The sequence below is a fragment of the Somniosus microcephalus genome, chromosome 3, assembly GCF_052327205.1.
Source record: "Somniosus microcephalus isolate GS21.2 chromosome 3, FLI_Smic_1.0, whole genome shotgun sequence".
Classification (NCBI taxonomy): domain Eukaryota; kingdom Metazoa; phylum Chordata; class Chondrichthyes; order Squaliformes; family Somniosidae; genus Somniosus; species Somniosus microcephalus.
In genome coordinates this window covers 368,810,883-368,838,695 of record NC_140989.1, presented here as the reverse complement: position 1 = coordinate 368,838,695, position 27,813 = coordinate 368,810,883, and the positions used below count along the sequence as shown (strand labels likewise).

General features: G+C 50.2%; 2 protein-coding genes across 9 annotated transcripts in view; one reads left to right on the top strand and one right to left on the bottom strand.

Annotated features, from left to right (window-relative positions):
* cryz (crystallin, zeta (quinone reductase)) overlaps nt 1–1,607 on the bottom strand; it is a 39,277-nt gene extending 37,670 nt beyond the window's left edge. For 2 of the 3 annotated variants that reach the window (XM_085983567.1, XM_085983566.1), the window contains exon 1: nt 1,522–1,605. The gene's annotated coding sequence lies outside the window, so the exon portion shown is untranslated. Of the gene's footprint in view, nt 1–1,521 lie in introns of all 3 variants that reach the window. The other variant, XM_085983568.1, reaches the window with a different exon arrangement.
* On the top strand, nt 1,593–27,370 carry tyw3 (tRNA-yW synthesizing protein 3 homolog (S. cerevisiae)). Of its 6 annotated transcripts, none has more exons than XM_085983573.1 (6): nt 1,593–1,681; nt 9,877–9,957; nt 12,136–12,234; nt 14,330–14,401; nt 21,504–21,637; nt 26,791–27,370. In XM_085983573.1, exons 1-6 carry the CDS (start codon nt 1,619–1,621, stop codon nt 26,984–26,986), a joined length of 645 nt encoding a protein of 214 aa, XP_085839699.1. In that variant the 5' UTR covers nt 1,593–1,618; the 3' UTR covers nt 26,987–27,370. The 6 variants fall into 6 exon arrangements, with proteins under 6 accessions (XP_085839699.1, XP_085839695.1, XP_085839697.1 ...); XM_085983569.1 differs by having other exon boundaries at nt 1,619–1,852; XM_085983571.1 differs by lacking the exon at nt 9,877–9,957 and having other exon boundaries at nt 1,619–1,852.
* The last annotated feature ends 443 nt before the right edge of the window (nt 27,371–27,813 follow it).

Genomic DNA, 27,813 nt, shown 5'->3' with positions numbered 1-27,813 from the left:
CAATATGCTGATATCTGTCTATCAGCTTCTTTACTTTGATCATTATATTAAATAACTGACAGGGCCCTGTCAGCATGAAATCATGCTGAAGATCAGCACTGCACTTGGCAAATCATACACTGAACTAACAGCTAGCAGAAGTAGTTCCTGCTACGTAATTAGCTTTTTAAACTCAAAACCTGATTAATATCTGTCTGACAATCATTTTGAGGGTTAAGGGATGTGTATGGTGTATGTACTGCTTTGGGCTGTGAAAGAATCACTTCTCCAACACAACTGGTTAGAGTTTTTAACAGTAGGATGTAAGTTTAGATTAATGTCCTAAAGTTTTGTGTTATTGCCCAAGGGGAGGAGAGAGGGGAAACATTTTAGAAAACTTTATCTTCTTGGAAATTTACCAGAGTCCAAATCGGAGCAAATTGTCTATGGAGGTACCAACTATAAACTACCTTTGGTGGGGCGATGAGTGTCACTGGGAACTTGCTCAGCTCAGGTCAGACAGTCATGGGTTCAAGTTCCACTCCAGGGACCACTGCACATAATCCAGGCTGACACCCCCAGTGCAGTACTAAGGGAGTTATGCACTGTCAGAGGGGCAGTACTGAGGGAGAGCTGCACTGTCGGAGGGGCAGTACTGAGGTAGCGCTGCACTGTCGGAGGGTCAGTACTGAGGGAGCGCTGCACTGTCGGAGGGGCAGTACTGAGGGAGCCACTGTCGGAGGGGCAGTACTGAGGGAGCGCTGCACTGTCAGAGGGGCAGTACTGAGGGAGCACTGCACTGTCGGAGGGGCAGTACTGAGGGGGCGCTGCACTGTCGGAGGGGCAGTACTGAGGGAGCGCTGCACTGTCGGAGGGGCGGTACTGAGGGAACGCTGCACTGTCGGAGGGGCAGTACTGAGGGAGTGCTGCACTGTCGGAGGGGCAGTACTGAGGGAATGCTGCACTGTCGGAGGGGCAGTACTGAGGGAGTGCTGCACTGTCGGAGGGGCAGTACTGAGGGAGTGCTGCACTGCCGGAGGGACAGTACTGAGGGAGTGCTGCACTGTCGGAGGGGCAGTACTGAGGGAACGCTGCACTGTCGGAGGGGCAGTGCTGAGGGAGCGCTGCACTGTCGGAGGGACAGTGCTGAGGGAGCGCTGCCCTGTCGGAGGGGCAGTACTGAGGGACTGCTGCCCTGTCGGAGGGGCAGTACTGAGGGAGGCGAAAGCTGCTATATAAATGCAAATTTGTCCTTTTTGTCAGGCTGGAGTGGGATTTGAACCCACAGCCTCCTGCCACATGGAAACAATTTCTCCTTATTTACTGCATCAAACCCCCCCCTCATAGTGAACTTGTAAACTGAGAAACCCTCAAATTGTGTGTTTGCACAAACAGCAACTGCAGGACGTCGCTCAGGTGTTCGCTGGAAAATTACAAGTCTAAGGAAGCTAATTGCAGCTTTGCGATGGAAGCGGCGTCGATGAGATTCGCACCGTCAGCGCAATTAATGAAAACAAAAGGAAGGAGAATGAAACTGCCAACCTGCCTGGGTGTCGGGGTGAAAGTCCCTGCCGGAATTAGCGGCCGCGCTCCGCCCACCGGCCTGTTTGTTCCGGGGCGGCCTTTGGTTTGATTGAAAATGGCGGCCCGGCCGGTTTCCCCGGCAACCCCGCGCCAGCCCAGGGCCCGGCCGGTTTCCCCGGTAAGCCCGGGCCGGTTCGCCCGGCGGAAGGAGCAGCGCCTGCGGGCCGGCACCGACCCGAGCCGGAGAGGGCGCTGGGACCCAGCGATCGTCCAGCTGCTGGACCTGGTGAACGGCTCGGAGCGATACTGCAGCACCAGCTCCTGCTCGGGCCGGGTGCTGCTGCTGGGGGTGAGAGAGAATGGGGGGCAAGGGGAGGGGGGTGGCGAGAATGGGGGGCAAGGGGAGGTGGGGGGAGAGAATGGGGGGCAAGGGGAGGTGGGGGGAGAGAATGGGGGGGCAAGGGGAGGTGGGGGGAGAGAGAAGGGGGGGCAAGGGGAGGTGGGGGGAGAGAGAAGGGGGGGCAAGGGGAGGTGGGGGGAGAGAGAAGGGGGGGCAAGGGGAGGTGGGGGGAGAGAGAATGGGGGGCAAGGGGAGGTGGGGGGAGAGAGAATGGGGGGCAAGGGGAGGTGGGGGGAGAGAGAATGGGGGGCAAGGGGAGGTGGGGGGAGAGAGAATGGGGGGCAAGGGGAGGTGGGGGGAGAGAGAATGGGGGGCAAGGGGAGGTGGGGGGAGAGAATGGGCAAGGGGAGGTGGGGTGAGAGAGAATGGGGGGCAAGGGGAGGTGGGGGGAGAGAATGGGGGGCAAGGGGAGGTGGGGGGAGAGAATGGGGGGCAAGGGGAGGTGGGGGGAGAGAATGGGCAAGGGGAGGTGGGGGGAGAGAACGGGGGGCAAGGGGAGGCGTGGGGGGAGAGAACCGGGGGGCAAGGGGAGGCGTGGGGGGAGAGAACCGGGGGGCAAGGGGAGGCGTGGGGGGAGAGAACCGGGGGGCAAGGGGAGGCGTGGGGGGAGAGAACGGGGGGGCAAGGGGAGGCGGGGGGGGAGAGAACAGGGGGCAAGGGGGGGCAAGGGGAGGCGGGGGGAAGAGAACGGGGGGCAAGGGGAGGCGGGGGGGCAAGGGGAGGCGGGGGGGAGCGGGCGGGGGGGCGCGGGGAGGCGGGGGGGAGAGGGCGGGGGGCGCGGGGAGGCGGGGGGGAGAGGGCGGGGGGCGCGGGGAGGCGGGGGGAGAGGGCGGGGGGCGCGGGGAGGCGGGGGGGAGAGAACGGGGGGCGCGGGGAGGCGGGGGGAGAGAACGGGGGGCGCGGGGAGGCGGGGGGGAGAGAACGGGGGGCAAGGGGAGGCGGGGGGCAATGGGAGGGAACGGGAGGCGGGGGGGAGAGAACGGGGGGCGGGGGGAGGCGGGGGGAGAGAACGGGGGGCGGGGGGGAGAGAACGGGGGGCGGGGGGGAGAGAACGGGGGGCGGGGGGAGAGAGCGGGGGGGAGGCGGGGGGGAGAGAGCGGGGGGAGGCGGGGGGGGAGAGAACGGGGGGGAGAGAGCGGGGGGAGGCGGGGGGGAGAGAGCGGGGGGAGAGAACGGGGGAGAGAACGGGGGAGAGAGCGGGGGGAGGCGGGGGGAGAGAGCGGGGGGAGGCGGGGGGGAGAGAACGGGGGGCGGGGGGAGAGAACGGGGGGCAAGGGGAGGCGGGGGGTAAGGGGAGGCGGGGGGAGAGAACGGGGGGCAAGGGGAGGCGGGGGGAGAGAAAACGGGGGGCAAGGGGAGGCGGGGGCAAGGGGAGGCGGGGGGCAAGGGGAGGCGGGGGGCAAGGAGGCGGGGGGAGAGAACGGGGGGGGCAAGGGGAGGCGGGGGAGAGAACGGGGAGGCGGGGGGGAGAGAACGGGGGGGAGAGAGCGGGGGGAGGCGGGGGGGAGAGAACGGGGGGAGAGAGCGGGGGGAGGCGGGGGGGAGAGAACGGGGGGAGAGAGCGGGGGGAGGCGGGGGGAGAGAGCGGGGGGGAGAGAACGGGGGGCGGGGGGAGAGAACGGGGGGCAAGGGGAGGCGGGGGGTAAGGGGAGGCGGGGGGAGAGAACGGGGGGCAAGGGGAGGCGGGGGAGAGAAAACGGGGGGCAAGGGGAGGCGGGGCAAGGGGAGGCGGGGGGCAAGGAGGCGGGGGGAGAGAACGGGGGGGGCAAGGGGAGGCGGGGGAGAGAACGGGGAGGCGGGGGGAGAGAACGGGGGGCAAGGGGAGGCGGGGGGAGAGAACGGGGGGCAAGGGGAGGCGGGGGGAGAGAACGGGGGCAAGGGGAGGCGGGGGGAGAGAATGGGGAGTGAGGTGGAGAGAATGGGGAGCAGTGAGAGGTGGAGGAGGGGGTAAAAGAGGGGGCAATGTGGGAGGGAGGAGGGGTAAAAGAGGGCAATGTGGGAGGGAGGAGGGGGTAAAAGAGGGCAATGCGGGAGGGAAGAGGGGAAAAGAGGGCAATGTGGGAGGGAGGAGGGGGTAAAAGAGGGCAATGTGGGAGGGAGGAGGGGGTAAAAGAGGGGGCAATGTGGGAGGGAGGAGGGGGTAAAAGAGGGGGCAATGTGGGAGGGAGGAGGGGATAAAAGAGGGGGCAATGTGGGAGGGAGAGGGGGTAAAAGAGGGGGCAATGTGGGAGGGAGGAGGGGGTAAAAGAGGGGGCAATGTGGGAGGGAGGAGGGGGTAAAAGAGGGCAATGTGGGAGGGAGGAGGGGTAAAAGAGGGGGCAATGTGGGAGGGAGGAGGGGGTAAAAGAGGGGCAATGTGGGAGGGAGGAGGGGGTAAAAGGGGGCAATGTGGGAGGGAGGAGGGGGCAATGAGGGAGGAGGGGGTAAAATAGGGGGCAATGTGGGAGGGAGGAGGGGGTAAAAGAGGGGGCAATGTGGGAGGGAGGAGGGGGTAAAAGAGGGGGCAATGTGGGAGGGAGGAGGGTAAAAGAGGGGGCAATGTGGGAGGGAGGAGGGGGTAAAAGAGGGGGCAATGTGGGAGGGAGGAGGGGGTAAAAGAGGGGGTAAAAGGGGGCAATGTGGGAGGGAGGAGGGGGTAAAAGAGGGGGCAATGTGGGAGGGAGGAGGGGGTAAAAGAGGGGGCAATGTGGGAGGGAGGAGGGGGTAAAAGAGGGGGCAATGTGGGAGGGAGGAGGGGTAAAAGGGGGCAATGTGGGCGGGAGGAGGGGGTAAAAGAGGGGGCAATGTGGGAGGGAGGAGGGGTAAAAGGGGGCAATGTGGGAGGGAGGAGGGGGTAAAAGGGGGGGCAATGTGGGAGGGAGGAGGGGGTAAAAGAGGGGGCAATGTGGGAGGGAGGAGGGGGTAAAAGAGGGGCAACGTGGGAGAGGGTAAAAGAGGGGCAATGTGGGAGAGGGTAAAAGAGGGGGCAATGTGGGAGGGAGGAGGGGGTAAAAGAGGAGGCAATGTGGGAGGGAGGAGGGGGTAAAAGGGGGCAATGTGGGAGGGAGGAGGGGGTAAAAGAGGGTGTAATGTGGGAGGGAGGAGCGGGTAAAAGAGGGGGCAATGTGGGAGGGAGGAGGGGGTAAAAGAGGGGCAATGTGGGAGGGAGGAGGGGGTAAAAGGGGGCAATGTGGAGGGAGGAGTTGGTATAAGAGGGGGCAATGTGGGAGGGAGGAGGGGTAAAAGGGCAATGTGGGAGGGAGGAGGGGGTGAAAAAGGGGGCAATGTGGGAGGAGGAGGGGGTGAAAGAGGGGGCAATGTGGGAGGGAGGAGGGGGTAAAAGAGGGGGCAATGTGGGAGGGAGGAGGGGGTAAAAGAGGGGCAATGTGGGAGGGAGGAGGTAAAAGAGGGCAATGTGGGAGGGAGGAGGGGGTAAAAGAGGGGGCAATGTGGGAGGGAGGAGGGGGTGAAAGAGGGGGCAATGTGGGAGGGAGGAGGGGGTGAAAGAGGGGGCAATGTGGGAGGGAGTGAAAGAGGGGGCAATGTGGGAGGGAGGAGGGGGTAAAAGAGGGGGCAATGTGGAGGGAGGAGGGGTAAAAGGGCAATGTGGGAGGGAGGAGGGGGTGAAAAAGGGGGCAATGTGGGAGGAGGAGGGGGTGAAAGAGGGGGCAATGTGGGAGGGAGGAGGGGGTAAAAGAGGGGCAATGTGGGAGGGAGGAGGGGGTAAAAGAGGGGCAATGTGGGAGGGAGGAGGGTAAAAGAGGGCAATGTGGGGAGGGAGGAGGGGTAAAAGAGGGGGTAATGTGGGAGGGAGGAGGGGGTGAAAGAGGGGGCAATGTGGGAGGGAGGAGGGGGTGAAAGAGGGGCAATGTGGGAGGGAGTGAAAGAGGGGGCAATGTGGGAGGGAGGAGGGGGTAAAAGAGGGGGCAATGTGGGAGGGAGGAGGGGGTAAAAGAGGGGGCAATGTGGGAGGGAGGAGTGGGTATAAGAGGGGGCAATGTGGGAGGGAGGAGGGGGTAAAAGGGGGCAATGTGGAGGGAGTAGTTGGTATAAGAGGGGGCAATGTGGGAGGGAGGAGGGGTTAAAAGAGGGGGCAATGTGGGAGGGAGGAGGGGGTAAAAGAGGGGGCAATGAGGGAGGAGGGGGTAAAAGAGGGCAATGTGGGAGGGAGGAGGGGTAAAAGGGCAATGTGGGAGGGAGGAGGGGGTGAAAAAGGGGGCAATGTGGGAGGAGGAGGGGGTGAAAGAGGGGGCAATGTGGGAGGGAGGAGGGGGTAAAAGAGGGGGCAATGTGGGAGGGAGGAGGGGGTAAAAGAGGGGGCAATGTGGGAGGGAGGAGGGGGTAAAAGAGGGCAATGTGGGAGGGAGGAGGGGGTAAAAGAGGGGCAATGTGGGAGGGAGGAGGGGGTGAAAGAGGGGGCAATGTGGGAGGGAGTGAAAGAGGGCGCAATGTGGGAGGGAGGAGGGGGTAAAAGAGGGGGCAATGTGGGAGGGAGGAGGGGGTAAAAGAGGGGGCAATGTGGGAGGGAGGAGGGGGTAAAAGAGGGGCAATGTGGGAGGGAGGAGGGGGTAAAAGAGGGGGGCAATGTGGGAGGGAGGAGGGGGTGAAAGAGGGGGTAATGTGGGAGGAGGAGGGGTGAAAGAGGCGGCAATGTGGGAGGGAGGAGGGGGTGAAAGAGGGGGCAATGTGGGAGGGAGAGAGGTTGGGAGAGGTCCATGTGGCAAAGGTTGACAACCCGCTCCCACCATGACGTCACGGTGACACCGCACTCTTGCCATGGCGTCACGGCAATTATTGACAAAGAGGAAGAGAGGGATCTGTGGGTACAGATAGACAAATCACCAAAAGTAGCGACACAGGTTAATAAGGCCATAAACAAGCAAACACAGCACTGGGGCTCGTTTCTAGAGTGATAGAATTGAGAGGTAGAGAAGTGATGTTAAACTTGTATCGAACCTTGGTTAGACCACACTTGGAGCACTGTGAGCAGTTCTGGCCTCCATATTACATAGAGGATACAGAGGCATTGGAAAGGGTGCAAAAAGAATTACAAGCATGTTACCAGAACACTGAGATTGGGCCAAAAATTGCAGTTGGCCGCGTACCTCCAGAGTACGCCGCCGCCGAGAATACGCACCTACCTGATGGCGGCCCTCCTGCGAAAACCTGCGCCCTGACGCTGCGAGTAGGAGGGCAGCGCAATGGATCCCGGGGCACTGCCAGTGCGGAAGAGTACCTCCAATCAGGAAACAGAATTAGATTTTACAGCATTTCAGAAGGGAATCCCGTAATTGGATTTAATGCAATCCTGTAATCAGATTTAATTACAGTTTACAGAATTGTGATTTAATTCCTAATTAGCTTCATTCTACCAACTTCGCTGAAAATTTAATTTTATCGACCTCATCAAAACTTTGCAGAAACAAGAAAAAACTCTTTGGTACAGTTAAACTGTATGATTCCCGAGATGAAAGTGTTTAAAACCTGCCTGAGGTATCCCCTTACGTTGATGCCAACCGGCCCTGTGCCTGTTTGCATCAACCTAACATTCCATACACAGTTGGTGGGCAGATAATAAGAAAAAAAGAAAGACTTGCATTTATATAGCGCCTTTCACGACTACTGGACGTCTCAGCGCTTTACAACTAATGAAGTACTTTTTTGGAGTGCAGTCAGTTGTAATGTGGGCAACGTGACAGCCAATTTGCGCACAGCAAGCTCCCACAAACAGCGATGTGATAATGACCAGATACTGTAATCTGTTTTTGTTATGTTGGTTGAGGGATAAATAATTGGCCAGGGCACCGGGGAGAACTCCCCTGCTCTTCTTTGAAATAGTGCCACGGGATCTTTCACGTCCACCCGAGAGAGCAGACGGGACCTCGGTTTAATGTCTCCCCAACTCTGCGCCAGCAATTGTTTTTTCTTTGGTCGTGCGGATGGCCTGTCGACGCGAACGTTGACGGACCGCAAGTTCGGGATTTATCGCATGCGGATTTCAAACTACGTATGGCGGCGTACTCTGAGAATCCGCCGCCATACCCACTGCAAAATCCAAGCCATTATACCTAACAAGAAAGATTGAACAGGCTGGGGCTCTTTTGAGTAGAAACATAGAAACATAGAAGATAGGAGCAGGAGTAGGCCATTTGGCCCCTCGAGCCTGCTCCGCCATTCGGCCCCTCGAGCCTGCTCCGCCATTCGGCCCCTCGAGCCTGCTCCGCCATTTAATGAGATCATGGCTGATCATCCAAATTCAGTACCCTGTCCCTGCTTTCTCCCCATATCCCTTGGTCCCTTTAGCCTTAAGAAATATATCCAATTTCTTCTTGAATATATTTAATGAATTGGCCTCAACTGCCTTCTGTGGTAGAGAATTCCACAGGTTCACCTCTGGGTGAAGAAATTCCTCCTCATCTCTGTCCTCAATGGCTTACCCCTTATCCTTAGACTATGACCCCTGGTTCTGGACTCCCCGACCATCAGGAACATCCTTCCTGCATCAAATCTGTCTAGTCTGTAGAATTTTATAAGTTTCAATGAGATCCCCTCTCATTCTTCTAAACTCCAGCGAGTATAAGCCCAATCGACCCAATCTCTCCTCATACGTCATTCCTGCCATCAAGAGAAAGCTGAGGGGTGACCTAATAGAGGCTTTCAAAATTAAGAAAAGGGTTTGATCGGGTAGATATAGAGAAGGTGTTTCCACTTGTGGGGGAGACCAGAACAAGGGGCCATAAATATAAGACAGTCACTAATAAATCCAATAGGGAATTCAGGAGAAACTTCTTTACCCGGGTGAGGTGAATAGCATAGATGCGCTTGAGGGAGGAAGGAATAGAAGGATATGTTGATGGGGGTGAGATGAAGAGGGGTACGAGGAGGCTCGCGTAGAGCATCAACACCACCTTGGACCAGTTGGGCTGAATGACCTGTTTCTGTGCTATAAATTCTATGTAACGTGCTCTCGCCATGACATCACGGCGACGATTGACTGCGCGCCGACCATGACGTCACGGCGGCGATCTACAGCGCGCCTCCAAACCTGTCATGGGCAAGCAATGTGCAGAGGATGCATCACTAGAGTAAAGCAGACTAGAATAGCGCCTTTAACTGAGTAAAATGCCCCAAGGTGCATCACAGGAGCATTACCAGGCAAAACAGTTGACACCGAGCCACATCAGGAGATATTAGAGCAGGCGACCAAACACTTGGTGAAAGAGGTAGGTTTAAGCTGCGTCTTAAATGGGGGTTGGGGAGAGAGAGGTTTAAGGAGGAAAGTCCAGAGCTTAATGCCTAGGCAGCTGAAGGCACGGCCACCAATGGTGGGGCGAAGGGATGCACAAGTGTTGGAGGAACGTAGAGATCTCGGAGGGTTGTAGGACTGGAGGAAGGGGCAAGGCCATGGGGGGAATAAGGAAAAACTGACAACCTGACTGGAGAGGAGAGTGCTACCCACTGAGCGACGGCTGACACCAAGATGCTACGAGTCAGCTACTGTTAACCAAACTACTCGCTATTTTATCTATAAAACCATAGCAGGCAATTGTTGTTTGACAGGGATTGACCTGGCAGGTTACCATACTACAGGAAACTCTCGATTTACCGGCACCCAAACAACCGGAAATCTCGGTTAACCGGCAAAATTCAGGAGTAGGTTCAGTTAAGTTTTTCTTCATATTAGTGGTCGTTCCTTGATTCTTGGCTGTGTAATCGGGGGTTTCTGCACTTGTTGCTAAGCAACAGGGACGCTTGGTCTGTGGCCGGGCTTCTTGCAGCTGTTGCTAAGCAACAGGGAAGCCTGGATTTGTTGCTGTGTACGGAGCTCTCGTACCTTTTAACTATACCTCTCTGTATTCCGGACTTTTTGATAAACCGGCACCACGCCGGTCCCGTCGGTGCCGGATAAAAAAAAGAGTTTCCTGTATCGTTCTTTTCTGATTGACTCCATATTGGAAACCATGTAATCTGTAATGAGCTTGTGATTTGTTTAGGGCTCCGATCACACTGAAGTACAGAAAAAGAACTGCTCCTGGCTATATGTGACTCACCAGAAGTGTCTGAAAGAAGATGTGGTATGGCACCAATACACTGTTCATAGAATAGTACAGCACTGAAGGAGGCCTTTCGGCCCATTGCGTCTGCACCGGCTCTTTCGAAGAGCAATCCCGTTAGTCCCGTTCTTTCCCAATATCCGTCCAATGTTTTCTTCAAATATTTATCCAATTCCCTTTTTGAAGGCTGCTATTGAATCTGGATCCACCACCCGGTCAGGCAAATCCTGACCACTCATTGTGTAAGAGTTTTTCCTCCTGTCGCCTCTGGTTCTTTTGCTGATCACCTTAAATCTGTGCCCTCTGGTTATCGACCCTTCAGCCATTGGAACCAGTTTCTCTTTATTTACTCTATCTAAATCCTCCATGATTTTGAACGTCTCTATCAAACTTCCTCTTAGCCTTTGCTGCTCCAAGGAGAACAACCCCAGCTTCTCCAGTCTCTCCATGTAGCTGAAGTCCCTCATCCCTGGCACCATTCTAGTCAATCTCTGCACCCTCTCCAAGGCCTTGACATCCTTCCTAAAGTGTGGTGCCCAGAATTGGACACAATACACCAGCTGGGGCCAGACTGTCCCCCTTTGTGCCTCTAGCTTGGTCTGACAGAGGATTCTGTTCAACTGACAGCCCACTCGTTCGTTTAATTCACATATCTTGGTATCCCCGGTTTGTAGTCCTGTATTGCTGCGGTGGGTTTCTTTAAGCAGTATAATTGAATCAGCATGATCTCCTTACAGTAGTAGGATTTATAAGTAATAAGAATGTTGTTTTTCAATACACGGAACAAATATATCGATGTTGCTCTGTGCACGGAGAATAATCTGCAATTTTAAGACCACATCCCTTGAGCTAAAGTTTCCCCCAGTGGAAATAGTTTCACTCTATCTACCCGATCTAATCCTTGGTTACAATTATTGTACAGGAAACTCTTTTTTATCTGGCACCGGCGTGGTGCCGATTGATCAAAAAGTCCGGATTACAGAGAGGTATACTTACCAAGTACGAGAGCCCCGTACACGGCCACAGGTGCAGGAGCCTCGGTTACACGGCCACAGATCCAGGAGTCCCTGTTGCACGGCCACAGTGCAGGAACCGCGGTTACACGGCACTTGTGCAGGAACCCCGGTTACACGGCCACAGATCCAGGAACCCCGGTTACACGGCCACAGATCCAGGAGTCCCTGTTGCACGGCCACAGTGCAGGAACCGTGGTTACACGGCCACAGGTGCAGGAGCCCCGGTTACCCGGCACTTGTGCAGGAGTCCCGGTTACACGGCCACAGATCCAGGAGTCCCTGTTGCACGGCCAGAGGTGCAGGAGTCCCAGTTACACGGCCACAGATCCAGGAGTCCCTGTTGCACGGCCAGAGGTGCAGGAGTCCCGGTTACACGGCCACAGATCCAGGAGTCCCTGTTGCACGGCCAGAGGTGCAGGAACCCCGGTTACACGGCCACAGATCCAGGAACCCCGGTTACACGGCCACTAATATATAGTAAAACTTACCTGAACCTACTCCTGAATTTTGCTGGTTAAGAGAGATTTCCGGATATTTAGGTGCCGGTTAAAAGAGAGTTTCCTGTATAAATAGTGGAGCCAATATCAGAGAATCAGACAGCACAGGAGGAGGCCATTCGGCCCATCGTGCCTGTGCCAGCTCTTTGAAAGAGCTCTCCAATTAGTCCCTCTCCCTGCTTTTTCCCCACAGCCCTGCGAATCTCTTCCCTTCAAGTATTTCTCCAATTCCCTTTTGAAAGTTCCTATTGAATCTGCTTCCACTGCCCTTTCAGGCAGCGCATTCCAGATCACAACAACTCACTGTAAAAACATTCTCCTCATCTCCCCTCTGGTTCTTTTGCCAATTCCCTTCACTCTGTGTCCTCTGGTTACCGACCCTCCTGCCACTGGAAACAGTTTCTCCTTATTTATGCTATCAAAACCCTTCGTGATTTTGAGCACCTCTATTATACCTCCTCTTAAACTGTCGAAGGTGAACAATCCCAGCTGCTCCAGTCTCTGCACATAACTGAAGTTCCTCATCCCTGGATCCTCTGTATATCTGTCCAAAGTTGTGTGACAGTGACGGGATTGTAGCGAGTATCCAGTAGCATGTTCAGCTGTATTTTCCTTTGGTATGTAAACTGCTGCATCCCTTTTTTTCTTTAACTTCTGACATTTTTTTGCTCTTTTTCACCCTGTAGGTTACGGGGCTGCAGAAAGCACACGACAACGCAGTGTTTAAATTTGAGCCATTTGTTCTCCACGTCCAGTGCAGGAAGGTGGAGGACGCACAACTCCTGGTAAGAGTCGGTCGGGGATTAACTTCAGATGTTGAGAGCTTGCCTTGGTCGCTCAAGCTGGAGAGCAAACGAGACGCACCGGCTAAGGGACTGACCCAGGGAGCCTCGGTCAGACCCCATCTGGACACTGCGTTCAGTTCTGGGCCCCGACCCTCAGGAAGGATATACTGGCCTTGCAGGGGGGGCAGCGCAGATTCACCAGACTGACACCGGGGCTAAAGGGGTTAAATAACAAGGACAGGTTGCACAGACTGGGCTTGTATTCCCCTGAGTTTAAAGATTGAGGGGTGATCTAATTGAGGTGTTTAAAATGTTAAAGGGATTCAATAAGGTAGAGAGAGAGAAACGATTTCCTCTGGTGGGGGGAGTCCAGAACAAGGGGGCACAACCTTAAAATTAGAGCTAGGCCGTTCAGGAGTAAAATCAGGAAGCACTTCTTCACACAAAGGGTAGTGGAAATCTGGAACTCTCCCCCCCTATCGGAATTATTAGTGACTATCTTCTATTCAAGGCCCCTAGCTTTGGCCTCCCCCCCACAAGTGGAAACATCGTCTCTACGTCTACCCTATCATAATCTTAAAGGCCTCGATCAGGTCACCCCTCAGCCTTCTCTTTTCTAGAGAAAAGAGCCCAGTCTGTTCATCCTTTCCTGATAGTTGTAACATCTCAGTTCTGGGATCATCCTTGTAAATCTTATTTGCACCTTCTCCAGTGCCTCTTTGGCTGTGGATGCTGGGGGTCGATTGGAGTTTTCCAGACTGAGGTCGATAGATTTTAGTTGGGTAAGGGTATCGAGGAATATGGAGCAAAGGCAGGCGAATGGAGTTGAGGTATAGATCAGCCAAGATCGAATGGAATGACGGAGCAGGCTCGAGGGTCTCTTCCTGGGCGTAGGAACACCAGGGAGTAGGAACACTCTCCGGAGTTACAACTCCCCATCACCATTCAGCAACAACCCCCTTCTAGAGCAGGACCTGGGTGGAGGTCAACTGAGGAGCAGGTTGAATTCAGCCGTGCCATCCTGCGGTCAAACCGCCCGCCAACGTTAACGGTCAGGTGTTGCAGGCGAGAGGGGCTGCTTGGGCCAGGTACAGGAAGGGGAGGTACCTGTGGAAGCGTTCCCCAGTGAAGGGGAGTCGGGGCCTCCAGGTGGAGGAGAAAACAGTTGTTTTGAGAAGGGGGAAAGGAGGAGTAAATATAAGATTAGACACATTTAAAGGACCGCTCCAGAAGGTAAACCGCTCTCTATAGTATGTGGGACACTCTGCTGATATTTAATGCTTGTTATGTTCTGGATTTCTAAAGATCGCTGTAACATTAACATTTTTTATTCAGAACTGGATTTTAAGTAAAACATTTATTGGTTTATTAAACCTATTTCTAGCTTAAATGAATTCAGAAAGCATTACAGTTTAATCAGTTGGTCAGACCGCACTTGGAGCACTGTGCATCGTTCTGGTCTCCATATCACAAAAAGGATATAGAGGCACTGGAGAAGGTGCAAAATAAGATTCACACGGATAATACCAGAACTGCGAGGTTACAACTATCAGGAAAGGCTGAACAGGCCGGGGCTCTTTTCTCTAGAGAAGAGAAGATTGAGGGGGGACCTGATCGAGGTCTTTAAGATTATGATAGGGTTTGATAGGGTAGACGTAGAGAAGATGTTTCCACTTGTGGGGGAGACCAGAACTAGGGGCCATAAATATAAGATAGTCACTAATTAATAAATCCAATAGGGAATTCAGGAGAAACTCCTTTACCCACAGAGTGGTGAGAATGTGGAGGTGAATAGCAGAGATGCATTTAAGGGGAAACTAGATAAGCACATGAAGGAGAAAGAGTGGGAGGAGGCTCGAGTGGAGCATAAAAGCCGGCACGGACCAGTTGAGCTGAAGGGCTGGTTTCTGTGCGCTAAATTCTATGTAAAACTACTGACTTGAATATCAAAATGTTATAGAAGAACTTATCTTAATTAGAGAGCCAAAGTTTGATTTTTTTTTTTGCAATTCTACGATACATTCTTGATTTTAAATTCAATCTGTGCCGATAACCACATACTGTCTTGTTGACTTGGTACTGTTCTGGGTTACAGCACTCTGTCGCTATAAACTCCGGCTTCAGGAACTCTGGGATCACAATTGGCAAGAAAGGAAAAATAATGATGGTAACTTGATTTTGCTTATATTACTTCATTAAAAGTTATTTGCGCATGTTGATTTTATACCGCATTCTCTACAGATGAAGGCCTGCAAGTTAATCATGGGACTATTAGAATCCCATTCTGAGCACGACCTAACCTAGCCGCGTCTTGATGGTTCCCACATGTCAGTAATCAGCAGGCTGTGCCCCTATGATTGAATGATATATTCAGCAGCAGGCTATATGCACCGTGCAACTTTCACTGCCTTCCGATTGAATTCTGAGCCACTGCCGCTCCCTTCCCTAGGCCAGGTTTATCCCTGGGAGGTCGGGTCCCAGTAATCGTCCCGTCTCACTGTAACAGATCCTAAAAACTCTTCTAGTTAGCCGTTGCACTCCTAGAATCTCTCAGCACAGGAAGCGCGTCGGCCCATTGTGCCTGTGCCTGTCCCATCCCCCCTGCTCTCTTCCCATAGCCCTGCAAATGTTTCCTTTTTAAGTATTTTTCTGATTCCCCTTTGAAAGTTACTATTGAATCTGCTTCCACCACCCTTTCAGACAGCGCATTCCAGATCACAACAGCTCACTGTATAAAAAAAAAAAAAACTCTCCTAAACTCAATTCCCTTCAATCTCTGTCCTCTGGTTACCGATACTCCTGCCACTGGAAACAGTTTCTCCCTATCTACTCTATCTAAAGCCCTCCTGATTTTGACCTCTATTAAATCTGCCCTTAACCTTCTCTGCTCTAAGGAGAACAATCCAGTCTTCAATCTTCATATTTATTAACGTCGCCGTTAACATGAACCTCAGGCTTCACCATCAAAATAAGTAGCGCGGTCATTGCAGCACTTCCGGCGGTTGAGAGGTTTAAGCTAATTAAGGAGAGCCAACACGGGTTTGTAAAATGCAGATCGTGTTTGAATAATCTAATTGAATTTTTTGAGTAACAGAGAGGATTGATGAAGGGAATGCAATGGATGTTGTCTACATGGATATTTGGAAGGCGTTTGACAAAGGACCACATAGAAGGCTGGTTAACACAATTGAGGCTCATGGAATAGGTGGGCCAGTGACAGCTTGGATAAGGAATTGGCTTAAGGACAGAAAACAGCGAGTTGTGGTAAATGGCTGTTTTTCAGACTGGAGGATGGTAGACAGTGGTGTTTCCCAAGGGTCAGTGCTGGGGCCACTGCTTTTTTTGATATATATAAATGACCTGGATATTGGAATACAGAGTAGAATTTCTAAATTTGCCGATGACACCAAACTTCGGGGTGTGGCCAACAGTGATGGTGATTTCAATCAACTGCAACAGGACATAGAAAGGCTAGCAGAATGGGCAGACAAGTGGCAGATGGAATTTAATACAGAGAAGTGTGAGGTGATGCATTTTGGCAGAAGGAACAAGGAGAGGCAATATACACTTAATGGCACAGTTTTAAAGAGTGTGCAGGGACAGAGGGACCTGGGCGTTAATGTGCATAGGTCCCTGAAGGTGGCGGGACATATTGAGAGAGTTAGCAAAGCATATGGGATCTTGGGCTTCATAAATAGAGGTATTGAGTACAAAAGTAGAGAAGTCATGCTGAATCTTCATAAAGCGCTGGTTAGGCCACAACTGGAGTATTACGTCCCGTTCTGGTCACCACACTTTAGGAAGGGTGTGAAGGCCCTTGAGAGGGTGCAGAGGAGATTTACCAGAATGGTTCCGGGGATGGGGGATCTTAGCTACAAGGACAGGTTGGAGAAGCTGGATTTGTTTTCATTAGAGCAAAGGAGGTTGAGGGGTGATTTAATAGAGGTGTACAAGATTATGACGGGTTTGGATAGGCTAGACTGGGAAAGGCTGTTCCCACTAGCTGATGGTACAAGGACTAGGGGACACAGATTTAAAGTTTTGGGCAAGAGATACAGGGGGGACGTGAGGAAAACCTTTTTTACGCAGGTGGTGAGGACCCGGAACTCGCTGCCGACGGAAGTGGTGGAAGTGGACACACTCGATGTTTTCAAGGGGAGACTGGATAGGCACTTGAGGGAAATAAACTTGCAGGGCTACGGGGATAGAGCGGGGGAATGGGACTGACTGAATTGCTCTACAGAGAGCCGGCACGGACTCGATGGGCCGAATGGCGGCCTCCTGTGCAAAACTTGGTTGCTTTGCGCCTCTCGATAGCGCCCCAAGAGTGAGACTGCCAGCAGAAAGACACGGCCTGGACTGTGGTCTAGTTTATGACCGAACTAGGCCCAATTAGCCGCCGCCTTGAACCGCTGCAGACCGTGTGGTGAAGGTTCTCTCTCAGTGCTGTTAGGGAGGGAGTTCCAGGATTTTGACCCAGCGACGATGAAGGAACGGCGATATAATTCCAAGTCAGGATGGTTTGAAATGTCTCTTGAATGAGGCTGGAGAGCACTAGGATGGTGCACTGTGGATTGGAAGGTGAATTTATGGCTATAGTTCCTACGTGGTGAGATTCAGGTCGTTGTGAGCTGAAGCCCAAGTGGAGCTTAAAGTTATCTTTGAAGGAACGGAGAGAAGGCATGCCGGAGACGTAAGCAAGTTGACTGCTAGGAGGTGCCCGAGATGATATTCTTAATGAGTTTTGAGCCTATTCTAAAACCTGCAGTCCTCTTCCCAACCAACTGGTTGTTTATCTGTTTTTGTTACTGGATCAACACCAGGTGTTTTAGCTGAAAGTCTGTTCTGTATATCCATTAACCATGGGGCAGGGAGGAACAATTCTCTCAAGGTTTGCTAATTTTGAACTTGGCTTCACTTTCCCACCCCCCCCCCCCCCCCCCAATCACACTTGCAATGTATTGTATCAATGCCTTTTTGAAAGTTGGAGGCACAATCTGGAAATTAAAAAGTTGCTGCCAGTAAAAGTGACCATGAAGCTGTCGGATCGTCATTAAAAACCCAACTGGTTCACTGATGTCCTTTTTAGGGAATGAATGAAAACCTGCCGTCCTTGCCCGATCTGGGCCTATATGTGACTCCAGTCCCACACCAACGTGGCTGACTCTTAACTGCCCTCCTGAAGTGGCCGAACAAGCCTCTTCGTTGTATCAGAAGCTTCTACCAGTGGTTGAAGAAGGCGGCTCACCCTGACATTCTCAGAGTAGCACGGATGGGCCATAAATGCCAGCCTTGCCAGCCACATCCCAAGAATGAATGAAATAAAAAGCTACACGTAACGTTACAAATATAGCCTCACCAGTACTCTGTGGAAGTGGAGAATAACTTGCTTTGGTTTACAGTCAAATGTCAGTCAGATACACCCTGTTGTTTGGTTAAACTTTCTTCCCAAAGAAAATAAATACAGGTTCTTCTATAGCACAGATTTACATAGGATGTCCAGCACAGAAACAGGCCATTCGGCCCAACTGCTCCGTGCCGGCGTTTATGCTCCACACGAGCCTCCTCCCACCCCTCTTCATCTCACTCCATCAACATATTCCTTTCTCCCTTGTACTTATCTAGTTTCACCGTGAATGCATCTGTACTATTCACCTCAACCACTCCCTGTGGTAACGAGTTCCACATTCTCACCACTCTCTGGGTAAAGAAGTTTCTCCTGAATTCCCGATTGGATTTATTAGTGACTATCTTATATTGATGGCCCCATGTTTTGGACCCCCTCTCTCACACAAGTGGAAACATCTCATCTACGTCTAACCCTATCGAAACCATTTCATTATCTTAAAGACCTTTATCACGATGCACCCCAGCCTGTTCAGTCTTTCTATTAAAAGGGATGGGAGAAGTACTTGAAAGGAAGAATTGGGAGCGAATGGAATTAGACTCGAGAGTTGCAGTTGAAACAGTAGGACTGGTGCAAATGTCGATGGCCAAGCGGCTGTCTTCTCCACTGCCATTTCTATGATTCTGTGGTGAAACATAGAAACATAGAAGATAGGAGCAGGAGTAGGCCATTCGGCCCCTCGAGCCTGTTCCGCCATTTAATGAGGTCATGGCTGATCATCCAAATTCAGTACCCTGTCCCTGCCTTCTCCCCATATCCCTTGATCCCTTTAGCCTTAAGAAATATATCCAACTCCTTCTTGAATATCTTTAATGAATTGGCCTCAACTGCCTTCTGTGGTAGAGAATTCCACAGGTTCACCACTCTCTGGGTGAAGAAATTCCTCCTCATCTCTGTCCTAAATGGCTTACCCCTTACCCTTAGACTGTGACCCCTGGTTCTGGACTCCCCCGCCATTGGGAACATCCTTTCTGCATCTAGTCTGTCTAGTCCTGTTAGAATTTTATAAGTTTCAATGAGATCCCCACCAGCACGGTGGCATCGTGGTTAGCACTGTTGCCTCACAGCGCCAGGGACCCGGGTTCAAATCCGGCCTCGGGTGACTGTCTGTGTGGAGTTTGCACATTCTCCCCGTGTTTGCGTGGGTTTCCTCCGGGTGCTCCGGTTTCCTCCCACAGTCCAAAGATGTGCGGGTTAGGTTGATTGGCCATGATAAAAAAAAGTGGCCCTTAGTGTTAAGGGGGATTAAATATACGGGGTTACGGGGATAGGGCTTGGGTGGGATGGCTGTCGGTGTAGGGACCGGGTGCTAGGGTTTGGATGATCAGCCATGATCTCGTTGAATGGCGGAGCAGGCTCGAAGGGCCGAATGGCCTACTCCTGCTCCTTGTTTCTATGTTTCTTCTAAACTCTAGCGAATATAAGCCTAATCAACCCAATCTCTCTTCATACGTCATTCCTGCCATCCCAGGTATCAGTCTGGTGAATCTTCATTGCACTCTCTCCATGGCAAGAACATCCTTCCTCAGATAAGGCGACTAAAACTGCACACAATACTCAAGGTGTGGTCTCATCAAGGCCCTGTACAACTGCAGCAAGACATCCTTGCTCCTGTACTCGAATCCTCTCGCTATGAAGGCCAACATACCATTTGCCTTCTTAACTGCCTGCTGCACCTGCATGCTTACCTTCAGCGACTGGTGCACAAGTACACCCAGGTCTCGTTGCACTTCTCCTTTTCGAAATCTATTGCCATTCAGATAATAATCTACCTTCCTGTTTTTGCCACCAAAGTGGATAACCTCGCATTTATCCACATTATACTGCATGTGCCCAATCACCCAACCTGTCCAAATCATACTGGAGTTTCACGACATCCTTCTCACAGCACACACGCCCACCCAGCTTTGTGTCGTCTGCAAACTTGGAGATATTACATCTAGTTCCCTCGTCTAGATCATTAATATATATTGTGGAGAGCTGGGGTCCTAGCACCGATCCCTGCGGTACCCCACTAGTAACTGCCTGCCACTCGGAAAAAGACCCGTTTATTCCAACACTTTTTTTTTTCTGTCTGCCAACCAGTTCTTTATCCAAGTCAGTACCTTACCCCCAATCCCATGTGCTTTTAACTTTGCACGCTAATCTCTTATGCGGGATCTTATCGAAAGCCTTCTGAAAGTTCAAATACACCACATCCACTGGTTCTCCCTTATCTATTCTACCAGTTACATCCTCAAAAAATTCCAGTAGATTAGTCAAGCATGATTTACCTTTTGTAAATCCATGTTGACTTTGTCTGATCCTGTCACTGTTTTCCAAGTGCTCTGCTATTACATCTTTTATAATGGACTCTAGCATTTTCCCCACTACCGATGTCAGGCTTACCGGTCCATAATTCCTCGTTTTCGCTCTACCGCCTTTTATAAATAGTGGGGTTACATTAGCTATCCTCCAATCCATGGGAACTGTTCCAGAGTCTATAGAAATTTGGAAGATGACCAGCAATGCATCTACTATTTCTAGGGCCACTTCCTTAAGTACCCTGGGATGTAGATTATCAGGCCCTGGGGATTTATCGGCTTTCAATCCCGTCAATTTCCCTAACACCATTTCCCTACAAATACTGATTTCATTCAATTCCTCCCTCTCATTAGACCCTGTGTTCCCCGATATCTCTGGGAGGTTATTTGTGTCCTCCTTTGTGAAGACAGAACCAAAGTATGTGTTTAATTGGTCTGCCATTTCTTTGTTCCCCATTATAAATTCCCCTGATTCTGACTGCAAGGGACCTATGCTTGACTTCACCAATCTTTTTCTCTTCACATATCTATAGAAGCTTTTACAGTCAATTTTTATGTTCCCTGCAAGCTTACTCTCATAATCTATTTTCCCCTTCTTAATTAATCCCTTTATCCTCCTTTGCTGAATCCTAAACTGCTCCCAATCCTCCGGTTTGCTGCTTTTTCTGGCCAAATTATATGTCCTCTCCTTGGATCTTATGCTATCCCTAATTTCCCTTGTTAGCGACGGTTGAGTCACCTTTTTTGTTTTATTTTTATGCCAAACAGGGATGAACAAATTCTGTAGTTCATCCATGCGATCTTGAAATATTTGCCATTGCCTATCCACCATCAACTCTTTAAGTAACGTTCCCCAATCCATCCTAGCCAACTCGTGCCTCATACCATCGTAGTTTCCTTTATTTAAATTCAGGACCCTAGTCTCTGAGCCAACTACTTCACTCTCCATTTTAATGAAGGATTCTATCATATTATGATCGCTCGTCCCCAAGGGGCCTCGCACAACAAGATTGCTAATTAACCCTTTCTCATTACATAATACCCAGTCTAAGATGGCCTGATCTCTAGTTGGTTCCTCGACATATTGGTCCAGGAAACCGTCCTGTATACACTCCAGGAATTCCTCCTCCACAGTATTGTTACTAATTTGATTAGCCCAACCTATATGTAGATTAAAGTCACCCATGATAACTGTTGTGCCTTTATTGCACGCGTCTCTAATTTCCCGTTTAATGCCATCCCCAACCTCCGCATTACTGTTTGGGAGTCTGTATATAACTCCCACTAACGTTTTCTGCCCCTTGGTATTTCTCAGCTTTACCCATACAGATTCCACATCATCAGAGCTAATATCCTTCCTTACTATTGTGTTAATCTCCTCTTTAACCAGCAATGCTACCCCACCGCCTTTTCCTTTTTTTCCGGGAGGAGCTCAGTGGTCCCGAATTCCATGTTAGCGAGGACCGTGCTCTGACGGGAACATGTTTACACTCCTTCCATTGGGGCTTCAAAAACTGCTTTAATATTTGTTTTTGTTTCTTGCTGTCTGGGGTCACTAGGCCGTTCGCAGCACCCATTGCCTGGAGGTGCCTTTGTGCCATCAAGGGACAGTGTTGGTGAGTGAAAAGTACATCGATTACCTTGTGGACGTGGCGAATCAGAAAATGGAGGAAAACCAAAGGAGGATAGAAAGGTAAAATCGCAATTCTACGGTGGCAAAATCTCCTCCTGCGATCGGAGAGGCACTGAGGAGGAGTTTAATACATGGGTGGGTGCCGGCCATGGCTCGCCGGGCAGCACTCCCGTCTCGGAGTCAGGTCGTGGGTTCAAGTCCCACCCCAAAGACGTGAACACATAATCCAGGCTGACGCTCCAGTGAAGTTACTGAGGGAGCGCGGCAGTGCCATCTTTTGGATGAGATGTTAAATCGAGGCCCCCATCTGCCCCCTCAGGTGGACGTATAAGATCTCACGGGCATTATTTTGAAGAAGAGCAAGGGAGTTCTTCCCAGTGTCCCGGCCAATATTTAGCCCTCAACCCCCATCACTAAAAAACAGATGATCTGGTCATTATCGCATTGTTGTTTATGGGACCTTGCTGTGCGCAAATTGGCTGCCGTGTTTCCTACATTACAACTACATTGACTACATTATTTTTTAAAAGTACTTAAGTGGCTGCAAAGTGCTTGAGGTTGGGAAAGGCGCTATAGAAATTCAAGTCTTACTTTAATTCCGCGGCACGCTGTTTATTACCACAGATCCTCATTACAACACGTCCCCTCAGAGCCAGCCAGATAACGTATCTCGGTGCTTGAGAGACGGTGGTGGATAAACAGCCGGGGTCTGTTAAAGGTGGTAGCACCTTTTAAACACCAAACCTCTGTCGCGATGCAGGCTTTTCTTAAACCTGCCCAGGCTCTCCTTGAATTACCTGGGGAAAATTTTAATGATTTAACAGCAGAAAGCGTCATTCGGATTGGTTTCCAACGCAGCATTTACCATGACTTGCATTCACGATTGGCTGTGAAAGGAAGACGCTGCAATTGTCGGTTGTCATTTGTTTTAATGTTTGTATTTCTCATTACATCCATGCCTTTGTTACATCTAGACTTGACTATTCCAACGCACACCTGTCCAGCCTCCCATGTTCTACCCTCCGTAAACTTGAGGTCATCCAAAACTCTGCTGCCTGTGTCCTAACTCGCACCAAATCCCGTTCACCCCCCCCCCCCCCCCCACGTGCTCTCTGACCTACATTGGCTACCAGTTAAGCAACGCCTCGATTTTAAAATTCTTTTCAAAGCCCTCCATGGCCTCGCCCCTCCCTAGCTCTGTAATCTCCTCCAGCCCCACAACCCTCTGAAATATCTGGGCTCCTCTAATTCTGCCCTCTTAAGCATCCCTGATTTTAATCGCTCCACCATTGGTGGCCGTGCCTTCAGCTGCCTGGGCCCTAAGCTCTGCTCTCGAATTCCCTCCCTAAACCTCTCCACCTCTCTTTCCTCCTTTAAGACGCTCTTTGACCAAACTCTCATGTAGGCTCTGTGTCAAATTTTGTTTTATAATGCTCCTTTGAAGCGCCGTGGGACGTTTTACTACGTTAAAGGTGCTGTGTAAATACGAGTAAGAACATAAGAAATGGGAGCAGGAGTAGGCCATTTGGCCCTTCGAGCCTGCTCCGCTATTCAATGAGATCATGGCTGATCTTCTGCCTCAACTCCATTCACCGGCCCTATCGCCATATCCCTTGATGCCCTTACTAGTCAGAAATCTATCGACTTCTGTTTTGAATATACCCAATGACTGAGCCTCCACAGCCCTCTGGGGTAGAGAATTCCAAAGATTTACCACCATCTGTGAAGAAATTTCTTCTCATCTCAGTCCTGAATGGCCTACCCTTTAACCTGAGACTCCCCAGCCAAGAGAAACATTCTCCCAGCATCCACCCTATCAAGCCCCTCTCATTCTTCTGAATTCAAGAGAGTACAGGCCTAGTTTACTCAATCTCTTCTCATACGACAGTCCCGCCATCCCAGGAATCAATCTCGTGAACCTTCGTTGCACTCCCTCTATGGCAAGTATATCCTTCCTTAGGTAAGGAGACCAAAATTGTACACAATACTCCAGGTGTGGTCTCACTAAGTAAGACTTCTTTACTCCTGTACTCAAATCTTCTTGTAATGAAGGCCAGCATACCATTTGCCTTCCTAATGGCTTGCTGCACCTGCACATTCACTTTCAGTGACTCATGTACAAGGACACCCAGGTCCCTTTGAGCATCTGCATTCCCCAATCTTTCACCATTTAGGAAATACTCTGCCTTTCTGTTTTTTCTACCAAAGTGGATAACTTCACATTTATCCACATTATATTCCATCTGCCATGTTCTCGCCCACTCACTGAGCCTGTCGAGATCCCCTTGAAACCTCTTCACATCCTTTTCACAACTGACACTGCCACCTAGCTTTGTCTCATCAGCAAATTTGGAAATGTTACATTTAGTCCCTTCATCCAAATCATTGATATAGATTGTGAATAGCTGGGGCCCAAGCACCGATCCTTGCGGTACCCCACTAGTCACAGCCTGCCATTCTGAAAACGACCCGTTTATTCCTACTCTTTGTTTTCTGTCTGTTAACCAATTCTCAATCCATGCCAGTATATTACCCCCAATTCCACGTGCCCTAATTTTGTTCACCAACCTCTTGTGTGGGACCTTATCGAAGGCCTTCTGAAAATCCAAATACACCACATCTACCGGTTCCCCTTTGTCTACTCCACTAGTTACATCCTCAAAGAACTCCAATAGATTTGTCAAACAGGATTTCCCTTTCATAAATCCATGTTGACTCTGCCCAATCTTACTATTAGTTTCTAAGTGCCCAGTTATTGCATCCTTTATAATAGATTCCAGCATTTTCCCAACTACTGATGTGAAGCTAACAGGTCTGTAGTTCCCCGTTTTCTCTCTCCCTCCTTTCTTAAATAGCGGGGTTACATTTGCTATCCTCCAATCTGCAGGAACCGTTCCAGAATCTATAGAATTTTGGAAGATGACAACCAATGCGTCCACTATTCCAATGGCCACCTCTTTCAAAACCCTAGGATGTAGGTCATCCGGTCCTTGGGATTTATCGACTCTTAGTCCCATTAATTTTGCTAGTACTGTTTTTTTACTAATAATAATTTCTTTAAGTTCCTCACTCTCACCACACCCTTGGTTTTCTCATATTTCTGGGAGTTTTTTTGTGTCTTCCTCCGTGAAGACAGAAACAAAGTATTTATTTAATTTCTCTGCCATTTCCTCATTCCCCATTATAAATTCTCCCATCTCTGACTGTAAAGGACCTACATTTACCTTCGCCAGTCTTTTCCTTTTCACATACCTATAGAAGCTTTTACAATCCGTTTTTATATTTTTTGCTAGTTTGTGCTCATATTCCATTTTCCCTTTCTTTATCAATTTCTTGATCCCCCTTTGCTGATTTCTAAAAAGATCCCAATCCTCAGGCTGACTGCTTTTTTGGCAACTTTATAAGCTTCCTCCTTTGACTTAATACTAGCTTTAATTTCTTTTGTTAGCCATGGTTAGATCACTTTTCCTTTTGGGTTTTTATGCCTTAGAGGAATATATGTTTGTTGCAAATTATGCATTATTTCCTTGAATGTTTGCCATTGTATGTCCACCTTCATACCATTTAGTGTAGTCTCCCAATCTACCATGGCCAACTTGTCCCTCATACCCTTGTAGTTTCCTCTGTTTAGATTGAAGACCTTAGTTTCAGATTGGACTACATCACTCTTAAACTTAATGTAAAATTCAGTCATATTATGGTCACTTGTCCCTAAAGGCCCCTTTACCACAAGATTATTGATTAGCCCTTTCTCATTACACAGTACCAGATCCTGAATAACCTGTTCCCTGGTTGGTTCCTCCACATACTGATCCAGGAAAGCATCTCGCATACATTCCAAGAATTCGTCCTCCACACCATTAGTGGTAATTTGATTTGCCCAGTCAATATGTAAATTAAAGTCCCCCATGATTACCGTATTGCCCTTGTTACATGCACTTCTAATCTCTTGATTGATCCTGTGCCCTACATTACCATTACTGTTTGGTGGCCTATACACAACTCCCACCAATGTTTTCTGCCCTTTGCTGTTTCTTAGCTCCACCCAAACTGATTCCGGTTCTACATCACGATCTGCCGAACCAAGTTCTTTTATCTCTACCGTACTGATCTCATCCCTTATTAACAGCGCTACGCCACCTCCTTTTCCTTTTTATCTGTCCTTCCTAAATGTTGAGTACCCTGGAACATTCAGTTCCCAGCTTTGGTTACCCTGCAACCATGTCTCTGTAATGGCAATTACATCATACCCATTTACTTCTATTAGTGCCATTAATTCATCCACCTTTTTGCGACTGCTACGTGCATTTAGATAAAGTGCCTTCAACTTTGCCTGTTGAATATTTTTCTGCACTTTGACCCTCTTTACTGTTGGCCTTTGTTTCTGCTCCCTACTAGTTTTGCTGATTACTTTTCTAACTTGCACTTCAAGCTTTGTTTCTCTCCGTTCTGGGCCCACACTTAGGTTCCCAGCCCCCTGACAAACTAGTGTAAACCCTTCCCAACAGCGCTAGCAAACCCCCCTGCGAGGATATTGGTCCCGGTTCTGCCGAGGTGTAACCCGTCCAGCTTGTACAGGTCCCACATTCCCCAGAATCGATCCCAGTGCCTCAGGAATTTAAATCCCTCCCTCCTACACCATCTCGCCAGCCATGCATTCATCTGGTCTATTCTCCTATTTCTGTTCTCACTAGCATGTGGCACTGGCAGTAATCCTGAAATTACTACCTTTGAGATCCTGCTTTTTAATTTATTTCGCAGTTCCCTATATTCTGCTTGCAGGACCTCGTCCCTCTTTCTACCTATGTCGTTGGTACCGATATGGACCATGACCTCTGGTTGTTCACCCTCCCCCTTCAGAATGTCCTGCAGCCACTCAGTAACATCCTTGACCCTGGCACCAGGGAGCCAACATACCATCCTGGAGTTACGCCTGCAGCCACAGAAACACCTATCTGTTCCCCTTACGATAGAGTCCCCTATCACTATTGCTCTCCCATTCTTTTTCCTCCCCTCCTGTTAATAAGGGATGATCTCCCCCAGTGCAGTCCAGATCACAACAACTCGCTGTGTTTAAAAAAACCTCTCCTCATCTCGTTATTTTAAATCTGTGTCCTCTGGCTACCGACCCTCCTGCCACTGGAAACAGTTTCTCCTTATTTACTCTTATCAAACCTGCTCCTCACCATTTTAATTTGTGTTTTGGATTCTAGGTTTTACACTGGACTTCAGGCTGCCATAAGTGCTACCGTGCCACCTGAACAGCCCGACGAAAAGGCGGAGCGAGCTGCCTCCGCCTATACTCGCAGAAGGAGACAGAGAACCACTGAGAGGGAACGGGGAAACGGAGAGCCGACAGCTAACAGCGATGGCGAGAGTGACCTCGTGTTTCTGATGGGTACCACGTGATCGCCACTTTTTAATACCCAGAATGAATTTAAAGAAAGCGCAGCCCTTGTCTGCAGTGGGAAAACCTGGAGGGGGTGAACCGATAGCTCCAGAAATAATCTTCTATCCGCAGTTGGATAATTTAATCAGAGGTCTGATACTTTCCGTTATGTGGGTCCGTTTTGGGTTTTTTTTTTGGACTACTTTTGTAAAGTGAATTTTATCGCCGCTCACTTTTTTTTTCTTTTTAAACGAACACTACATTTTAGATAAGCTGAGCTGGGTCAGACCATGAATGTATTTATTTTAGGGTCATGTTGTTTCTGAAAATGTTCGTTTGGCAAAAGAAACGTGTAAGATGAAAAGTGAACGACGTTTATAAATGCTGTACTTTTTATACCTTTATCATATTCTCCTTTTTATATGTGCTTTAAATGCTTGAAAGGGGGGAAAATGTGCAGGGCTGTAGGGAAAGAGCTGGGGGAGTGGGACTAATGGGAGAGCTCTTTCAAAGAGCCGGCACAGGCACGATGGGCCGAATGGCCTCCTTCTGTGCTGTAAGATTCTATATAACACTAAGCACTACAAACAAAAGTATTTGTTTTACTCTGCAGCTGTATTGCTAGCAAAACAAGAGCAGAAGGTTAATGATATGGGGAGATTTGGGCTCGCCCACAATGTAACAACTTGCATTTATATAGCGCCTTTAACATAGTAAAACATCCTAAAGCACTTCACAGAAGCGATTATCAAACAAAACTTGACACCGAGCCACATAATGAGATGTGAGGTAAAGCATTTGGGGAGGGCTAACAAGGCAATGGAATACACAATAACTGCTAGGATAC